At 38.1% G+C, this 20,733-nt stretch overlaps 1 protein-coding gene across 1 annotated transcript in view; it reads right to left on the bottom strand.

Moving 5' to 3' along the window:
• LOC110046301 (ubiquitin carboxyl-terminal hydrolase CYLD-like) overlaps positions 1-20,272 on the bottom strand; it is a 30,004-nt gene extending 9,732 nt beyond the window's left edge. Inside the window, exons 1-5 of the mRNA XM_089298660.1 lie at positions 19,705-20,272; positions 16,704-17,054; positions 6,767-7,001; positions 4,355-4,771; positions 789-1,061 (exon numbers count right to left, since the gene is read on the bottom strand). Of these exons, the coding sequence (XP_089154786.1) occupies positions 789-1,061; positions 4,355-4,771; positions 6,767-7,001; positions 16,704-17,054; positions 19,705-20,163 (1,735 nt within the window). The 5' untranslated portion in view covers positions 20,164-20,272. The remainder of the gene's footprint in view (positions 1-788; positions 1,062-4,354; positions 4,772-6,766; positions 7,002-16,703; positions 17,055-19,704) is intronic.
• Positions 20,273-20,733: the final 461 nt, after the last annotated feature.

The raw sequence follows: 20,733 nt of genomic DNA on the forward strand, positions 1-20,733 counted from the left end.
GTAAGGTTTACATTTGATGGCAGCACAAAGTCTCAGAGTAGCTTCTTACTTACTGTAATGATCAACATCACAGGACCTTGACAGGTGTGCTTACTTAAGACTGGTTTTCACTAGCGATGGAGTCTTAGTCGGAACTTGTCATAATCAGAAGAGTAGAGCAATAAAATCTAGTGAAAATCATACCGACAGAGTCGGCAGCAGAACACTGCATCTGCTTATGACTCTGTCACTTACGATCCAGTGAAAACTAGATGGCTGGAGTCCGAAGCAGAACCGAAAGAATAAACCAATCACATTGCTCAAATCTGGACCTTATGATTGCTTGGTTCTTCCATTTCTGCTTCCTACTCCGACAATCTAGTTTTCACTGGATTATAAGTAACAGAGTCGTAAACGGAATCAGAAGAAATGGAAACGTTCTGATTCCTCCAACTCCGATTCCATCAAGACTCCGCTTACGACTCTGATTTTCGATTTTACTAGGTTACAAGTGCTCTTATGACTCCATCTATGACTCAAACTCCGACTCTGTTGCCAGTGAAAACCAGCCTTAAGAATATTATGGGGAAACAAACCCAGAATACATGTGTTTTGCTTATTGTTGCCAAAACTGAACTGACTGTTGTCTAGTAAGAATCTGGTTCCTGTAACCTGTACCTAAGTTCTCAGATTACAGCTGGCTTGTAGCTATATAGCTATATGGCTTGTGGGTAAATGATAATATATGCCATGGTAATTAGTTTGTAACATTGGTTTCATGATGGTGAATACCTGTGTATAACACAAACCTGTGTTTTTACCAGCTGCTAAATTATCTTCTGAGTGTAGAATAGCTGTTTCCATTTCTTGCTGCTCTGAAGGTTCTTTGGATGTGATGGCATCTTCCGTTTCCTCCCTCGCTTTCAAGCTAGAATCTGACACAACTTCATCTGCCAATGATGGCATTCTATTTCCACCCAAGCCTCCTTCTGCATGCATTTCTTCATTGCCACATCTGTTTGGGTATACTGTAGAAGTTGTGGAATTCTGCAAAGTTCCTTGTGTAAGTACCTTGGAATCACCTGTTGATAAAAATACCATAAAGCTCCATTTAACCCAAGACGTGTTATATATTTTTCAGGGTCTAAAAACATATTTTACATGATTTTAAAGATTTTGCTGTTAAGGCCCCCCTCCCTGCTATGCCCCTGCCCTCAAATCTCCCTCTACATCTACAACCCCTCCATTGTAAAGTTATAACCTACATGTCGATGTAAATACATAGAGGATATTACATGGTGGCGAGAAGATATGAATTTTATGTTCGAGTGGCAAGAACAATATCTCACGAGTGAGCTTCGCTCACTCGTGAGATATTGTTCTTGCCACTCGAACATAAAATTCATATCTTCGAGCCAACATGTAATGTTCTTTTTATTATATGGAGAAACCAATTCAACAAAAGCAAAAGGCGGGAATCGTGACTTCATTGAATGATACGACACTCACAAAGGTGACATACGGAAAATATGCCACTCGGGTCCCGGATGAAGTGGCGTATGGAATCTACGAGTGGTTTAGTTCCCAGTAAAACACTCTTCTCCATATAATAAATGATTGTATGCAACTCCTAGGCAGATGGACAGCTTTCAGTCTCGTACACCTCATTTCATTTTTATCACACACTAGTGCTAAAGGCACCGCAGGCTCACTTTATGACTGTATTCTCAAGATCAAATTTGAACCAGGCATTTAATGAGCTTTTTTTCCACACTCAGATTTTACTTCAATTACTTTCGACAACTTTTAGTAGCAGTGACGGATCGGTTGCTCAAGGTCTAGGCAATTGCTTGCTACTATTTGGTTGCTTAAGAAGATTTTTTACAACAGGAAAACAATTTAGCTTTGAACCCCATGTTGGAACACAAAGAAAGAAGGACTCACCTGGTACTACATGTGTACTGGAACGTTTGCAAATAAATTTTTCTACCTTCTTAAAATGTAGACTAAATTTTAACTGCCCTGGAGAGTGGGGGCAGGGGTAATGGTAGTAGAATCTTGTTTTGAAGATGTGGATCAAAATTTAAAGTGGCTCAAAACAGTTTTCTGCTTTTTGAGACTTATAGAACTAGGTGCGGTTTTTCAGGCTTGGAACTGTACTGTTTTCAATGGCTGTGCTATTTGTTAAAGATAACTCTCCACCATGTTTAAGTCAAAAATTAAGGTTGTACTGTCCTCCTGTTGCATAGCAACAAACTTGACTCACTTTTTACCGTCAGTTGCATCCATCACAAAAACTAAGCCAGTGACCCCTTTTTATATAAAAATCTTTTTACTACACACAGAAGAAACAGACAAAATTATAAAAAATTATGTGGAGTGAATTTTTCTTAAATTAAGAAAAACGGAAATTTCCAAGTTGGAGAAATTTCATTCCACAGTTTTTTACAATTTTGCACATCCATTCCGCTTTTTCTTTTGAATATTTTTTGCATTAAAAAAGTAGGGTCACTGGATCAGTTTTTGAGATATTAGCTTCGTGGATAAGGTATTTTAGCGCGCGTTCTACATGCGAATTAAAATCTCAACTTTGCAAGATCGCACCTTGCACAAGCGTAAGGGCGGTCTGCTGATCAGTAAAGCCTGCAATTCCGTGTAAATATACGGAAATAATCCGCGAATAGAGTGTTCTTTTTCCCTGTTGTCGTTAACAGCATAAGCAGTAAAAGAAGAGTACCATAAATACCCGGAGGTGAGACTAGCCAAGTAGAAAGAACGAAGAAAACCTGAAGAGTAGTTTTTTCCCTGCTGTTTTTTAGATTGATAGCTGGCATGATTGATCACAACATTAACATCAGAATTTGTGTTTAAGTTCCAGCACAGCGATTTAAAAGGATGTTTTCCTTTGAAATTGTCCAAAGGATGGATGTTTTTGAAGTTAAAAATAACTGATAACACAAACAGCTCAATAAACCTGGCAGAAAACAAAGTTTTACGAAGTAGGCCTCACACCGCCATGTTTGTTTTGATTTTCACAAGCTTTAAATCTCATATGCTATCTTGCGTACCCTTGAAAGATTGCATGATGCCTCACGCAGAAGTGTGCGCTAGAGCCCAGACGTCTCATGGAAATATCACTGTTTTCAGCCACCTTAAATTTAACTGTACATGCATGTGCAGTGGCACTAATCCACACATTTTAACACCTAAAAGGTACAGCAATCACATTTGCCATATTGAAAACAGAATAAGCAGGATGGCTATCCACAATAAAGAAGCATAACAGTCTAACGGCAGTTAATAAAGTGGGCCTGTGAAAGAGAATGTAATGCACCAATAGCAATGAACCAGCATGTTAGAAATAGTGACATCACCCTTGCCACCTGACGCAGACTACAGTGAAATTGAGGGTGCCTGCTTAAAAGCGGTTTAGGTATATATTTACAATAGCATCCATTTGGTGCGAAAATATGCTTGCATATTTGTCCACGGACATCATCTGTTCCAAGAAGCGAACATTGAGTTTTGAGGTACAGATAATATCAAAGGACAAATATCCAAGCAATTTTTTGCATCAAATGGAGGCTATTAAGTTTATTATCCTTCAAAATTTTTTTCGCAGTATGCAAAGTAAACTTTTGAAAATTTAAGGTGGCTCTGAACCCCATGCACAGAATTTTCTAAACTTTGCCAAACATTGCATCTTATCAAGCATATCAAAATTTTTACAATATATAAAAAATTCACAGAGCCGTTTTTGAATTAAAAGCCCCTAAAGCTGTAATTAAGGGTGCTTTTAACAGGTCATACTGTCACTATGGTAACCTATTGTGTCAAGAAAATGATAAGAACATGTTCACCAATGATTGGGCAGTAATTTGATACGATGATGGTGATATCAAGTGATAAGGAGTGGTTAAAACAACGCATCAGAATCTTAAGTGCTCAAAACTGTTTTGAGCCTCCTTAATACAGGTTTCACTATTATACATAGCAGTTTTGAAGTTATTAACTTAATATGGGTTATTGACCAAGTGTGAGGCCATGATGGGTGAATATTGGCAAATTTCTTTTTGTGCATGTTTATGGACCGAGACAGAGTCAAGGCCCATAAACTTGTAACAAAAGAACAAGGCCAATATCCAGCCATCTTGACTGAACAAGCTTGGTCAATAAAGGATTCATTATACGCTTTTTGGGAATTTTTTCTTGTGGGACAGAGTGGGTAGCCAATCACAGTGCAGGATTTGGTTCGTCTTGCCCGCTCATGGAGCTAGCCATATAATAACAGCAATTATAATATCAGAGTGACTCAATCGTGAGACAATCAAATAAATGTTCATCTGTTGCTATCTACAGGTTGTTTCACACTTACCACCTCTGGTACTTGTATGTTTATCAATCAATTTTACATACTCCTCTTTATCAATCTGTACGTACTCAGAATACACCATTGCATCTTCTTGACTCGAAAAATTAGAGAAACCAGGCTGGGTTGTAATTGGCCTATTGTCTCTCACAGAACTCTTTGGAGATGTGCTTCTGTAATGTCCTTCTTCAAATTCTAATTTTGTCGCAATGCCTGTCCTATCTTCATCCTGCATGACAACATCATTATGTCCATCACTATCTCTGTTACCAGTTTGTCTTGAACTCTCCACTTCATTTAAAAGCTGCCGCTGTTGCTCGATGAACGCAGTAGGATCAGTTTGGCTGGATTCCCCAGCAGCCTTAATGACATCAGCTGAGTCAACTAAGCTTCTTCTTCTCACTCGTTTTGAAGATGCCTCACCTGAGGAAAATATAGGTGCATTCACATTTTTTTTAACTTACAATACAAAGGCTTACACCACTTATATTACTTACAATGTAGTACATACATTACTTACAATACAATATGATCACTTACGCTACTGAAAATACATAGAGGATATTACACGGTGGCGAGAAGATATGAATTTTATGTTCGAGTGGCAAGAACAATATCTCACGAGTGAGCAAAGCTCACTCGAGAAATATTGCAGAGATATCTCACGAGTGAGCAAAGCTCACTCGAGAGATATTGTTCTTGCCACGAGAACATAAAATTCATATCTTCGAGCCAACGTGTAATGTTCTTTTTATTATATGGAGAAACCAATTCAACAAAAGCAAAAGGCGGGAATCGTGATTTCATTGAACGATACGACACTCACAAAGGTGACATACGGAAAATACGCCACTCGGGTCCCAGTAAAACACTCTTCTCCATATAATAAAAATGCTTACACTACTTACAGTACAATACGATAACTCAAGTTGCTTAACAATACTAATTAACATTACTTACACTACGATGACTAACGTCACTTGGAATAACATTCAATTACTAATGCTACTTAAAACTTTTACACCTTGACAAAAAGCATATTTCCATTATTGCATTATACAGGCCAAAAAATATATATATATATATATAGTGCATTCACATGTAGTACAAGGCTGGAGAGTAAAGGTAGCCAACTATGGTGTAGTCACAGACTACCGGTCTATAGTTAAAGTTAAGATTTGGCTTGAAGGTTTTATCTTTCTATTAGCTAGCCTCTTGGCATTTGTGATTCAAAATGTAAATTAAAGCAAACCACAGTGGGAATGACAAAGGGTGATCAACATCTCAAACTTAATTGATTTTTAAACTTCTGCTGACCAATACGAACAGTTCTAGGAATTTCAATTGTGGTTCTTATAAGCTGTGGTAAGGCTTGCAAAACATACTGTTATTTGTACCTGACTAGATGAGTAGAAAATATTGCATGCTTGTTAAAACTTGTTTTAGCCAAGTAAAATATAGCATGTCACCAGCCAATATGTCAGTGTGTTACACAGTTAGTTGCAAGTCACATATTTTTCAAAATGTGCTATCGACTTGTTTTTACACTTAAATAAGCAGTTTCTCTCTGAAGAAGTGTTTTTTGACAGTTCAAACAGGTAAACAAAGAGACCAGAGTACCAATAAGAATTACTTTTATGTAAATTATTATTCTAACAGTTTGCACAAATTGTTACAGTTTCATGGCCATGAGTGCCGGTAATTAGAAAACGTAATAGGAATAGGATAACTAACATAACACCTTGTTAGAGACACTCCCTACATCTGAAATTGTGCATGTGTGTCATCACCATCTCCATCACCATCATCATTATTTAATTTATATCCATCACAAAACAACTTTATACATTGCATGTTGCATGTGTCTGTATGGAGGGAGGATACTATTTATAGCATCTTATAGGGGTGGGATCTTTCTTGGAATCCAAATACTTGAACAAGATCCTGCAACTAGACAATACTACATGATCTTACATAGTTACAGGATCCTGTTCAGGATTTACATGTAGTAAGATATCGCGTACATCTTGTAAGTTATCCCACATCTCATACAGGATCTTACATGAGAACTTTCACAAGATCTCTTGTTAACTTTAATAGGATTCCGCCACGATTCTACAGGACCCTAACAGGATCCTACCTGTAGAATTTCTACTGTGGCAAACAAAACCAGAATGAGGAATAGGATAACTAACATAATAGGAATAGGAATAAGGAGTGTACAATAAAATTTTATCTTATCTTATCTTATCTAATGAGTGAAATACAATCAACATGTAAAGTCGTAGTCATATGATCTCAGGTATTCTCAGTTACAGCACTTATATATACTACATGATTTTCACACGTTGAGGTACAAAACACTTATGAAACAGCCTTTTGGGGCCAGAAACACCAACAAGTAAATGCATACTTTACCTGAGGTGTCACCAGAATAACTCATTGATCTTGCTAGCATTTCATCACTGCGAATTTGCTCCTGTCTTTTATCTTTCTCCAAAGTCATCCGGCCTGTAATATTCTTAGAGTGTCCAACAAGAAAGTCCTTTTCGGGTATAACACTTTCAATGGGGCGAAAGAGGGCAAAATTTGTTCTACAGACAAATAGTTGTTTTCCAGATAGTTTTCCAGTTCCACTTCCATCCATTGTATCCTACACACATTAAAATGCATACATGTACATGTAATATGTGTATTTTACTAATCAAGTGCAAGGGCAGTTATGGAATAAATTGATCCTAGGTCTGGACAATGTGGATCAAGCATAGCAAGGTGTGTACAAACAAGCCTGAGGGCCTATATTCTCCCAGTACAGTCCTAAGTAAGCTTAGTGAATAACACATTTATCCATCAGTGAAAAAGAGCTGTAGAAATTTTGACTTATCCACTACTAAAATAATTATTGGCCTGATAACATTATTAAAGTATTCTGATTGATGGATTTAAGTACTGGCCCTCTCAGGTATCTTAGTAAGGATATAATAGAAGTACAGCTGTAACTGTCTTGGTACATGTAGTAATGTTGTGCAGTTTTAGATGTGCTCTTGAATGTCGATGGGCCCAGAGGGCAAGGCAAACATTTATGCAAACAATGAGTAGGTAACAGCATGCAAAGAAATGTGTCTGATAACTCAAGGATAGTGAATTTTGCAATTACCGATATGTCATTTAGTGGATTCTGTATTTCTCCATGCAGTTTGTATTACGTTACATTTTAAATTATTAAAATAATCATGCTAGTAAGACATTTTCTGGGGGTGAGTGAAGATTACTTTTGGGCTAATACACAAGTTACAGTTTGCCAAAAAAAAAGGGACAAGCTTGAAAATTGGTTTTCGTTGCACCCTGGAGTAATGCAACACGTATAACGCTACAAAGTCACTTGACTGTCTTATAAGATAATAAAGTTATCTAACGGGCAGCTAATTTTTGACTATCCAAAAACTAAGGAATAGAAGCAGCCATAATTTCCATGGCAACTAACTCTACAAAAAAATGAGACAAACATTAAATAAAGTATGGAGATTTGTGATCTGCCATGTATTTTGTTTTTAGCCCCAGTCAATACTGTGAGCAACAAAAGACTGGAAATAGAAATATGAAATTTAACACTATTTTCCATATTTTGAACTTACTACTAACAGTATCTTGTGATTCTACTCATGAATAAGGATTTTAGCCAAATATATGTTTATAGCCTTATGCACCTACTGGCACAAAGAGCATCGATGATAATAAGAGAGAGATTATTTGACTTTTTATTAAATCTATTTTGAAATCACTGATTATCCTTGCAATCTGATTGGCTCTCAGTGGTGCGATTTATTCCCAAATCGCACTTTTTTTTGGTCTTAATCACATCTTTTTCTCAGCATATGAGAATGGGACAGTAAAACAAAACAACCAATCAGATTTTAAGGTTAGTTTAAAGTAGTCAATAAAATTTCAGGAAAATGAAAGGCAAAAAGCCACTGTGTGGAGAATTTTGCAACTACTACAGCCAAAACTTTGTTGTTATCGTTGTTGTTTCCCAAAACAATTGACGAATTTAATTAATTACAGTTTCTGAATGACGATTATGAGCTCCTTCAGGCTGAAGACCTACTTTAATGGAAGTTTCTACCTTTCAGTGTCCATTTTGACGAATATTTTGGCGATTTTTCTTCAACATCTACTCAAGATCCGTATGATACCGAGTCCAGCAAAACATAAACAAATGAAAACCACACACCATCAAGTTCAGAGCCATCTCAAGAAGGCAGATGTTTCCAGGTTTCCGGTTCTTTCAAACGAAGCAACACAAGAGCTCAACTCTGTTGCTGTGAATAAACATAGTCAAAATACGCCCAGCTCCACAAAACAGTGAATGAACGAACGTCTTCTGAAGCTAGTGCAGTCCTGCCATCTTGAAAATATCTTGAAACAAATGGCACCGCAAGAACTTGACAAGGTCCTGACTATTGAGTCCTATGCCGAGGTCACAAAAAGAAACGGAGATGAAAACGGGCTGGACTCGTTTAAAATTATGGCATTAAATGGTATTTAAGAGAAAAAAAACAAACATACTATCCACCGGGCATTGTGCACTTGAGGGAGTTTCACAACTCAAAAGAAATCCATGGCAGAATTACACAGGATTCACCTTCAAATTCCTTCTCCACAGACAACGAAAAGTCTCGGCCTCAACCACAGAAGAAAGGAAGGCCTTCCAAAATTGATTCAGGCCACGAGAATTGAACTTTTAAGCATGAAGTAAACTATTTTCGTTCTGACTTCAGAACTGCTTGACAGAAACATGAAAAAAAAACAGTCATAAAACAAATAGGACAGGCTTCTCTTGTATGAGCGTTGTTTACAAATACACTCCTTACGTCCTTAGCAGAAAACAAAAACTATCATCCTTGTACCGACTTTCAGGTCAATCACTTACAAGAAAGCAGCAAGCCACCTGTAAAGAAATACCATTTACAAAGAAATACTGTAAATCTGATCTGATTCATTACCTTGTCATAATGAAACTGGCCCACCCTGTCTTCGCACATTGAAACAATTTTGACCCGCACCATATAATTATTGTAGCACCGGAGACATCTATGAAATGTATATACTGACAGTCACTGAGTCAAACGTTCATTCATTTGTTCGTTCATTCAGCCGTGCATTTGGGATTTAATATGGATAATGATTATGTCTATGTTCTACATGTGTATCATATTCAACAGAGTGGACAGCTCAGATCATCAAATATGAGATTTTCTTAAAAGAACTCGTCTTTTAAAGATCTAAACCTGGATAAACAGCAAATAATGTTCTTTGTAATATGTTCCTGCGTAAAGTATCTGATCGGCTACTTGCAACCCACCCCGCCATAATTTCTCAACTTCCTATTCCTGGAGGTTTTGGAATCTCAAGGAATCTGTCAGACTGTCACTGCAGCTGTGCAAGATTCTTGTACAATTTGTGATATTTAGGATCTTTTCTGGACACCTTCAATCCCTTGTTATATTGCCTATGGCTGCTGTGTTTGCTCTCTAACATTATTTATTTTAAGCTAATGGGCCAACAGTTTTTACTTTTCCATTCAATTTTCTGGTCTAGAATACAACACGCCCATACCTTCTACTAGACTGGAATTTTTGTCTGAGTCATGTAGGGGGTCTCTAGTGATGTAAGCTATTTTTAGCAACTGTGCATGACACTATTGATCAGATTTAGTTGATGCAGGGCTCGAAATTAACAAAATCCTTAAGTCGCCATTTGGCGAGTTAAATGTAAGTTTAAATATAAATTTTTAGTCCCAAAATCAAATAGAAGAGACTCAATCCATAGACATACATGACATACTAGATGCTCATGGGTTTGCAATGCATTATAAGGCGATTTCAAACAGGGGTAGCCAATTTGAAATTTTTGAGAGAGAGAGAGAGAGAGAGAGAGAGAGAGAGAGAGAGAGAGAGAGAGAGAGCCATAAGAACGGGCACTTTTGTAACCACAAAAGGGAACTTTTGTAACCCGATAGGGAACTTTTGTAACGAAGGTAGGGAACTTTTGTAACCTAGGGCACTTTTGTAACGTCATTGGGGCACTTTTGTAACTCTTGATAGGGCACTTTTGTAACAATAGGGCACTTTTGTAACAATATAGGGCACTTTTGTAACAAACTGGCACTTTTGTAATTGTGAGCATTTTTAAGCATTTTTTATTCTTTTGTTCCCGTTTTTAAAGCCTGGTTTTACTAGCGACGCTAGCACAAGCGCAAACACAAACTCAAGCAACAGGGATGACCCAAGTGAAAACGCAATTTGACCCAAACACATACACAAGCAAAATCACCCGAACCTTCCAAACTGTTTAGGCGCGAGGTGATCTGGATCCAGTATTTTCATTGGCCAAACATAACCAGGTGTGGTAAATATCCTTGTGTTTGTGTTATTACTGAGCGATACTTCATTTTCACTTGTTGCAGCATAAGCATAAGCGCAAGCGCAAGAAAAAGGAAACATTTTGATCTTTGTGCTTGTAGCCTGCGTTTGTGCTTTTGCCCGCGTCAAGGCCGTTTTCACTGTAAAGTAAGAATTACTGTGCTTGCGCTTGTGTTTGTGCTTGTTCATGCACTTGTGCCTCCGCTTGTGCTTGTGGCTGCACTTGTGCTTCTCCATGCTCTTGTTCTTGTGCTTGTGCATGCGCTTGTGTTTGCGCTTGTGCTTGTGCTTGTGGATGTGCATGCGCTTGTGTTTGCGCTTGTGCTTATGCTTGTGGATGTGCATGCGCTTGTGTTTATGCTTGTACTTGCACTTGTGCATGCGCTTGTGGTCGCGCTTATGGTTGCGCTGGTGCTTTCGCTTGTGTTTGCGCTTGTGCATGCGCTTGTGTTTGTGTGCTTGTGCTTGCGCTTGTGCCTGCATTTGTGCTTGTGCATGCGCTTGTGTTTGCACTTGTGTTTACGCTTGCGCGTGCACTTGTGCTTGTGCATACGCTTGTGTTTGTGCTTGTGCTTGCGCTTGTGCCTGCGTTTGTGCTTGTGCATGCGCTTGTGTTTACACTTGTGTTTACGCTTGCGCGTGCACTTGTGCTTGTGCATGCGCTTGTGTTTGCGCTTGTTCCTGTGTTTGTGCTTGTACATGCGTTTGTGTTTGCGCTTGTGCCTGCGCTTGTGCTTGTGCATTCGCTTGTGTTTACGCTTGTGCTTGCGTGTGTGCTTGTGCATGCGCTTGTGCTTGTGCATGCGTTTGTGCTTGTGCCTGCGCTTGTGCTTTTGCATACGCTTGTGTTTGCGCTTGTGTTTACGCTTGTGCTTGCACTTGTGCATACGCTTCTGCTTGCGTTGCTAGTGAAAATAAGACTTGAGAAATCAGGTTATCCACATGATAAACTGTGATAACCTTAAGTACACTTATCTCACTTTATTCATTTCCTTTTTTGATTAATAATGAACGAGAATTTCCAAGTAGTTCAAATTGAAGCTGAAGCACACATTTTAAAATTTTAATTAATTTTATTACTCCCTGTGCTGCTCAGAAATTTTCAAAGAACAAGGTGCAATTTAGTTACTCTTGTTAACATAACTGGAACTAACATATTTATTTCATAGGAAATCAACTACAACAAAATAAATAGCTTATTGATGCTGATGGGATGTGATAAACTTGCAGGCTTGTTTAGTTGCCCATATTCTGCACTCTGTTTAAAGAAAATAACTGGAAATTTTCAAAGTCGGGCGTTTTGGCTATCCCAGCTTGCTGAATACAACTAAAGTTGAAGTCTACAATCTTTGTAGCAATAAATGTGATTGCGCTTTCTCAAGTCAAATTGTTGGCAAGGCATACCGTGAAAAGAGGGGCAATAGATGTAACGTACATGAAGTGCCATACATTTCCTCTTGAGGTATTCCCTTAAAGCCTCGGCTAGAAAAGTGTGAGTTTTTGGCTTGTAAAGATGACACGATTTTGGAAATATCGCGCCACCAATGTATGTTAAGAATAATTCAAGTAAACTACCATTGGCTGCTGTAATTACCAAAGTTTCGTGCTGAAAAGGTATTGAAAAACATTCTATTATCTCTGTCTTTAATATTTACTCATTGGAACCGAACGTGTCTTAAACATTAGAGAGTTTAAGCATAGCGGTTATGGCAGACGGCAAATGGCAAAGATTACCGCTGATTTTTTATTCTTTTCTTCTAATCCTTAAATAAATCACACAAAAAATAGAAAAATGTCTTCTTTTATTCACTGCAAATACAAATATTTTCACTCTCTACTGTACGGACAGCTGAAGACAGGCGGCAAAAGTTCCATTTTTGCTGTTTGCCGTAAACATCATGCTTAACCTCTCTATTAACTCAACCGAATGTGAACAAGATACACTTGTTGCAAATAACTTGCCATACAAGAATTTTATAACAAATCGAGGTACAGACAGCCAGGGAGAGGTGTAGTCCGCGATAACCCCTGATCGCCTTCTTCAATGGGCCTATTTAAGATTGTGCCTGGCAACTTATTGCAACCTTTGGGAATGTGAAAAAACTTCGTAGCAAACAATCAAATACGTGACACTTTTTCTCTGCATAGAGAAACTTAATTTTGAAAACAACTTTTCAGATTTAGCAGAAATGTATTTTCAGTAACTGCGATTATCTTATATAAGTTTCCTTTTGGTAGGAACAAGTTAGCTGCAATTTACTAGAACAATCTGGACAGGCATACTGTTAACTAAAAATGTTGAACCCACTCGCCTTGCTTGTTAGCAGTGGTAAGTTTAAGGGCCCATCAACTGATTCATGCGCGCACTTCTACGCCATAAAATACAATAACCTACCTCATTTATCGGGCAAAATATCTGAGTGATTAATAAGGCGAGCTTTTTGATGAGCCGAACAAAGACATATACACCTGATACACGTGGCGTAGTGTAGCGTAGTGCGGTGCAGTGCAGTGTAGTATACAAGTGCGACCGTGCGTTGGAGCTAAACGACTGCGCTTTTTGAGCTACTCGAAAAATTCAAAATAATCGAGACTAATAAAATAAAGTTACCTAAAAATAACACTAAAACCCATAGAAAAGGAGATGGTTTCTTAGTATAGCCTTTAGCGAGTAACACTAATAACGTATGACTTATGTAAATTTTTTAAGAGGAAAAGGGGGCGTTAGCATTTATTCAGCTGCTCCCTTTTACATCTTAACCAAACCCTTACTGGGAATTCCTCCCTAGACACCTGGATTAAATAAAACTCTGCAAAATCCTCTCAAAAAGAACAATTTAAATAAAAACAGAGATGAAATGGCAGGCCAACCATACAAAAACAATTTCCTAAGATGTTCATGAGATGTACGCAAAAGAAAACTATATGAGCGGTCCTGAGTTGCGCGTGACTTACAGGCGTGGTGCATCTTATTTTGCGTTACTAATCGCAGTACCTTCTGGTTGCTGCCTTTGTCTTTTAATGTAATCAATTGCGTCCATCCCATTCCCGTTGTTTTTGAGGATATTCATGATTAAATTTGAGCCTTAGTTTCTTCTAGAGCCTTTGGGTAGTTGTTTGACAAACGGTATGATCAATCTGTAAACGCTCGCACTATTAATGAACAACGCTCCTTTTGGATGCCTTTCTGGTATGTAGGAAAGCATACAAGCAAGGTTCTTGCATGTAAAGCTTTTCCCAGTATACCTTTCATGGTCATTCACCAATGCAATGAGTCACACATTCAATTGTATAGCCAACATATCCCTATCCCCGATAACGTAATATGCGGCAAGGTTGTATAAACCCTTTTCGTGGTGCTGGTTCCCTTGCGTTTTATAGGAAAGGCCTGAAATTTTTATCACTTATTTCTACTGTAGTAATGTCTAGATTGGTTGCCCTTTTGTTTCCGATCTCTAAAGAAATTAACCCGAAATCACTTGTTGGAACTTCTAGCAAATAGGGACCTTTTGTAACGTTGCCACTTTTAAGACATGGGTAACTTAAAACATTCGCCAAAAAGTCAGAAAACATCCAATTCACTTCTCGTTTTCTTTGTCAGATTCACAAAAGACGTCTAAAACTTTCCTGATAATTTTGTGGATGCTGGTTAATTCAAAGTGGCTCAGTCACTTTTTGAAACTGACGATACAAAAAACGGGCTTTTTTCCGAATCCTGATTCTTTTCATGGACATGAAAAGTCATATACATACACGACAAAATTTTCTGGGGCGCAATATCTTGAATTTAAATTACTGTGGTAATTAAGAGAATCGTGTGGCATATAAATGGTAAGGTAATAGCTACAACTTCGTACAGAAATCGATCTGAAGGCTTTTTAAAAAGTGCTTACCACGGTGTAGGGACCTTTTGTAACCTTCTTGCCATAATAAAGCGTCTTAACCTCTTTGATTTTAAAGTTATTTGTCGAATGTTGGTGTGCAAGTGCTTCATTGTGAAAGGCTTCCACTGACAACATGTTGTGCGTTAACACGTAAAAATGGACAAATAATTGCAAAAGGAGGCAAAAGTTACAAAAGTGCCTGACGATACCTATGGGGGGAGAGAGAGAGAGAGAGAGAGAGAGAGAGAGAGAGAGAGAGAGAGAGAGAGAGTTGTTTACTTTAGTGTGCCTTAGAATAATCAAACATGGTGATCCAGTTGGCGATCAAAGAATTGTGGGTTTGTTTTATTATAGCTATTTGAATAAATTGTGTCTTTCATCTGCAAGTAATGTTCTTTTTCCTTTGAGATTACTGCTAGCCCTTTTAATTTGTGTCAGTCAAGGCAAAATCTAGTCGCAAATTTGTGATTACTCTCATTTTTCTAGTCACAAATAAGTAAACTTAAGTCGCAAATGCGACTGTATGGGTCACATTTTCTAGCCCTGTGATGCATGGGTGTAACAAAACATCGATGGCATCTTACAGTGCATGTCAAAGAGCTTGCATGTATTTACCAGTACATGCTTAAACTAACAAGTAGTACATTTATGTCAAAGTAAACCTTTGAGGCCAGTTTCATTGGCTTCATAAAAATTCTTGAGTTTCTTCAAACTTATTCTTGCATCAGGCCAAATAAACTTGTCTGCAGATTTTCTCTATTGCTGCTAACATATTTATAGTTTTCATTTGGATTGCAGGCTCATGTCAGGTTAACTTGTTGTAAACAAGGCCACATTGTTCAGAAGTCGGTTAATGTTAACCCAGGATTAAAAGTTAACCCAATTATAAATTTTTCTTGTATACAAATGCTTTTCACTGCTTATGTTTTGTGTATTTTAAGATTGTTCTAACTTAAATCAGAAGGCCAAACAATATAGAGAACTTCACCACAAAGTTACAAAACTCAAATCAAAATTCTCGCTTAACCTGGGTTAGCTTAATCAGGCTCTGAACAAACTGGCCCAGGAGCTCTGCTTTAAGGCATGCCTAAATCTCTATATTAGACCACAGGCCCTAGCTTCACCTAGATCATGTGTTCTCTATAAAAATTACAGTGTACATAATGTAGCATTGATGTATGTAGATGTGGTAATTTATGTCCGGAGTGAGGCTCCCATATAAAACGGACAGGGGTACTCATAAGAAATTTTGAAAAGAACCCCAAAGAGGTACCAAGATCTGGTTCTGTGGGCGTGGCTTGAAATGTTTTTCACCCCTAAGAGGAATCAATTCTAACACAACACATTATCTTCTGTCATATATTTTTTGGATCAACACCCTAAAAGGCACTGACAGTAAAAGCTCCCACTGTGGACCTTCTAAGGCTGAACACTCTAAGAGGTTTCTGACCCCTAAAAAGTATGACAAACACCCCTGTCCTTTTCATATGGAAGTCCCCCATGGGAGTTTATGTTGCCTGTGAACAACTCTATCAACAATACCATGTACCTTAATTTTCAACACCAAACATTTTAAGAAATTATTTAGCAGGGCTGTCATTAAATTTTAATTCACCTGTAGCCTTGATCTCCACACCCACATCAAACTTGTTACTTAAGGGGTGCATCGTCTCAACTACAGGCGAGTTCACCTGTAACATCAAGGGTCCATCAAACAGGTAACGGGTTACAGCCCCTATTGACAGCCCTGATTAGTATAATAATTACATAACGTTGGCTGTTGATTCTTGCTCATTATACTTCTGTGCCAGCTTTACTTGTAGATGGAAAGCTTTGCATACACGTACACAGTACAAATTTTGAATTACTGTATTTCACCAGCAATCAATATTTTACCACATAATTAACTTTGTTATCAATTTCTTTCAAGATCAAAGAATTGCTGAGATGTGAAAGACAGTTCTCACTGGTCACTACAGATGATGAAGATAAAACAACACTATTATATAACTGTTAACTGAAAAATACAAGTACATAAAAATTACCTACCAATTCCAAACCCACAAGTGTCAATAGATTTCCACTGCGATCTTTGTGCTCACCAATATACCGCACATGTCCCTTTATAGCACGATTATCATCCAAGAATGCCACAACTCTTTGATGCATTTCAATATCTTTTCTTCCTTGCAATGATTTCTGCTCACTTTTCCCCTTCAAGAATGGTGTCAGGACTGTATCCTTTAGACGAGCTATGTTGTTTTTTGGTGGAGACCTAGACTCTGGCTCTTCTCGAGGCATTATTTTATCTAGTCCAACAAAAACACCACTGTCTTGGGGACAAGTAAAATATCTTTTGTTTCTAAATGTCCCATCAGATGTTCCTAGGCCTTGGTTGTTCTAGAAAAAAGATGTTGATAAATTAAATAAAAGGTTGCAATGATGTTTGCTGGTTACTTAAGATTTGAATAGGATTCCTGTAAGATGGGAATTATATTTACAATGTACAGATAAATATCTTTCTTCTTGGCACTAAATGTATATCACTGTGAGTTCCTTCTAAATCAACCTCTCTCTCAGAGAAAAGAGTGGTGCAATAGTGTGCAAGAACAATATCGTCCTCACTATCACTTTCCATGGCTGAACTGCTGGCATCACCTAGTGGTACTGAGTGCACTGGTGGGTCTTGGTTAGTTGAGGCCATGAGCTCATCAGTGACAAAACTGTTTAATAATGTAAGTGTCACCATCATGAAATTTAGCCTTTACTTAAGAGTTTTCCTTGGTATTCCTGTCCTTTTCCTGCCTTCAAATTTTAATCAGGGTTTCAATCATAGGTTAGGTTAGATTAGAATACAAGTCTTGGCACTTCATACACCAAATGCAAATATGGCGGACCACTCAGTCGGCGCCTGGGACAAGTTGCATGAAAGTGAGGCTAGTCAGGCTTTGATGCTTTGTTTTGACGCTTTGTTTTGACAATGCTTCCCCAGAAAACTTGTGCTTTTGTTTTCTGTTTTATATCACTGTATCTATGAGTTGTTATGTTTTTGAATGCCACAAGAAGGGATAGAAAGCTTCCACCGTTCGCCTCTTCGGGAAAATAGTGGATCGATGCAATTCGTTGAGATGAAAGAAAGGAGTTCACGATTAGCGTGGGAACTAAAGTTTGTTCGCTACATTTCAGGTTAGAAGATCTTAGAAAAATCATTCAAATGACCAGCTTATGTGGTGTCTAGTGGTGTTCCAACATGATTTGCATAGCCAGTACCTTCCCCAAGGTAAAGAAAAGCTCTTCTTGAAAGACATCCTTTATCTCAAAAGAAGAAGTAGTTTACGTCCGCATCCACTTGCACATAATCCCAAGAAACAAATACTACGGTGTAATAGCCAAGTGACTGAACTTCAATGGCCCCAGTTGCTGAAACCAATGAAAGCATAGAGCCACATGACAACGACTTGGAGCTAAATGTGATTGCTTAATACACATTTTCTAAGATCTTCCAGCCTGAAATGTAACAAACAAACTTAAACAGTTCTTTCAGCGATGGTGAACTCCTTTCCTTTGTCTACTTTACCCTCAGAGGCGAATGGGGAAACCGAAAAAAAAAGCACTTTCTCTGCTGTGGAAGATTTCACTCCCTTCTGGTGGCATTCAGGAACTTGGAAACTCATAGGGAGGGTGAAACAAAACAGACCAGATCAACGACAGAGCAAGACTTTTCTGGGGAAGCACTGTCAAAACAAAACATCAAAGCCTGACTAGCCTTGCTTTCATGCGACTCATCCCGGACGCTGGCTGAGTGGTCTGCCATATCTACCTTCTGTGTATGTTAATCAGTCATGCAGAAAAATGATACAGCTTCCATTTTCGAAGTAAACTTCGAAGAAGCACATAGAAGAAAATTTTCTTGCCCAGTGCTTTAAAAATGATTTCCAAAGAAACACTCTGTAATGTAAACAGTGCAGTAGCTCCAGAAAAACAAATTTTCTTTCACTTAAGGTGGCTCTCTAGAGTATTCATGAACCTCCTCCATATAGAGCCCAAGTTAGAAAAGGAAACTCAGTTAATTTCCCTTTAAGTTTTCCCTGTAGAGATTTACCAGTATGGGTTCTGTTAAAATAAGGCTTATTTTTGCCTGTCAATTTTAGGATTTAAGCCATTGCCATGGCAACATCTCATCTAATGACAGGCAGATATATTCCTCATTTTGGCCTAAACTCCTTAATACTTATACTCCTTCGGTGAATGTTTTTAATACTTTGCCATATCACAGAAATGATATTGCCTGACATTTTGAATTGATAAAATGTCATTTCCAATACTCTGTAATTTGTCGTTCTTCTAAAGAGATCAGATTAGCTCTGACAGATTTTAACAAAAATAAGGTATTTTATAGGAATTGTATGTGGTTACAACTGAGCCAAATTAAAAAAAAATTCACCCCAGGAAATGCGAGAAAATTGACTGTCAGTTTTGCTTTTTGCGCTCATGTTGACGTCATAAAAATAAAAAAAAACACTAACATTTTCCTTTGAGCACGTGCAGATTACTTGAGCTTTTGTCCTATGCACACGTGCAATCATAAAACCATAGAGAGCCACCTTAAGCCATTGGATTTTCAATTTCAGATTTAGATGGTGCATTGGTCTTGCAATCATGGGACCAAGATTACAAAATAGCTTTCACAGCACGATGCAAAGCTTAAAATAAATTTTAAAAAAAGGATCGCTTCTCTTAGATCATCCTCTTATCAACCTCAACTTCAATCTCAAATCACTATTGAACTTCAATACAACATGGTCAGCGGGATGTAAATGTCTAACAGGAAGCGAAAGAAGCAAGGAGATAAAGAAGGAGCGAAGAAATACAATTTGTCCTGTTACCCACAACTCCAAAAATAGCTTACAATATTCCGAGTTAAATAAATACATAAAAGGAAGCAAGTCTTGTCCTAAAATGCTACTTAGAAATTTTGCTTGATCATGAGAATGCATCAACTGGATGTAGAGTATAAGCAGGGTAGGTATGAGAAAGCTGGTATACTTACTATCAGTTCAACTCCAAACATCGTTCCATTGTTCGATGGTAATTCACCCTTGTACCACACAACACCCGGCAATTTCTTTGAAACACCTTTCACAGAAACATAAACTTTATGTCCCAGTAATATTTTACGCCCGAAATCGAGGCGAATTCTGTCCATAAATGTTTGGTATCTCTCTTCGAGCGATGAAATAGCCAAAAGTAAGTTAGCGTCTTCGTCAGAGAGCCTCGTCAGATACTCCAAAGTACATTCAAGATGCAAAGACTTACGATCAATTCCGACCAGAGCTATTTTGGTTGAATCCTGAGGTTGTTCAGTTTCGGGCAGAGCCTCCAGTAAGTCGCCTCGCAGTACTTGTGTTGGTGTTGACTTCGTGGAAAGGCCAAGGGCAAAAACGTTTCTTTCTACTGTCTGCCCAACACGATCCTGAAGAAGTATATACTTCGTCCTTTGGTCCCCCATACTGTACTGTATATTTTGCAGCTAACACGCTTGCTCCTGTCTACTATGTTATGACTTTATCAAACCTTCGTCGTCCATGTTGAAAAGGAAGTGGTGGGAAATTCCCTGCCTCACTCTCATGCCTGAATTCCCGGAAATAGTGACATCATGCGCTATTTTTAAAAAACAACGTTCCAGTTTGATCGATCATATGCCTCGTCACGCGCGTTTCAGTGCCGTGCTCCATATTTACCAGTGAACGATGTTTGACATAAAATAACCTTTGCGTAGTACAGCCATATATGAAATTCCTCTTTTCATAAAAATAAACAAAGCTTCTTAAACTGAAAATAATGACTCTGACAGTTAACTTTCACAAAGATCTTTTCTCCAGACTTCATACTCGAAACAGAAAGGTTATTATTATTCAAAAAAACTCTTTTCCAACGCAGTAACACAGTGTTGACAGATATAAGCCAACCTTAACGTGACACCGTTGCGTGACGTACGTAAGCCCAAACGATCGAGATTAACACTTTCCTCGACAAAGAAATGAACCAGTAATTTCTACACACAGTATGATATATTAGC

The sequence above is a fragment of the Orbicella faveolata genome, unplaced genomic scaffold, assembly GCF_042242905.1.
Source record: "Orbicella faveolata isolate gen_17 unplaced genomic scaffold, um_ofav_v1 contig_3, whole genome shotgun sequence".
Classification (NCBI taxonomy): Eukaryota; Metazoa; Cnidaria; class Anthozoa; order Scleractinia; family Merulinidae; genus Orbicella; species Orbicella faveolata.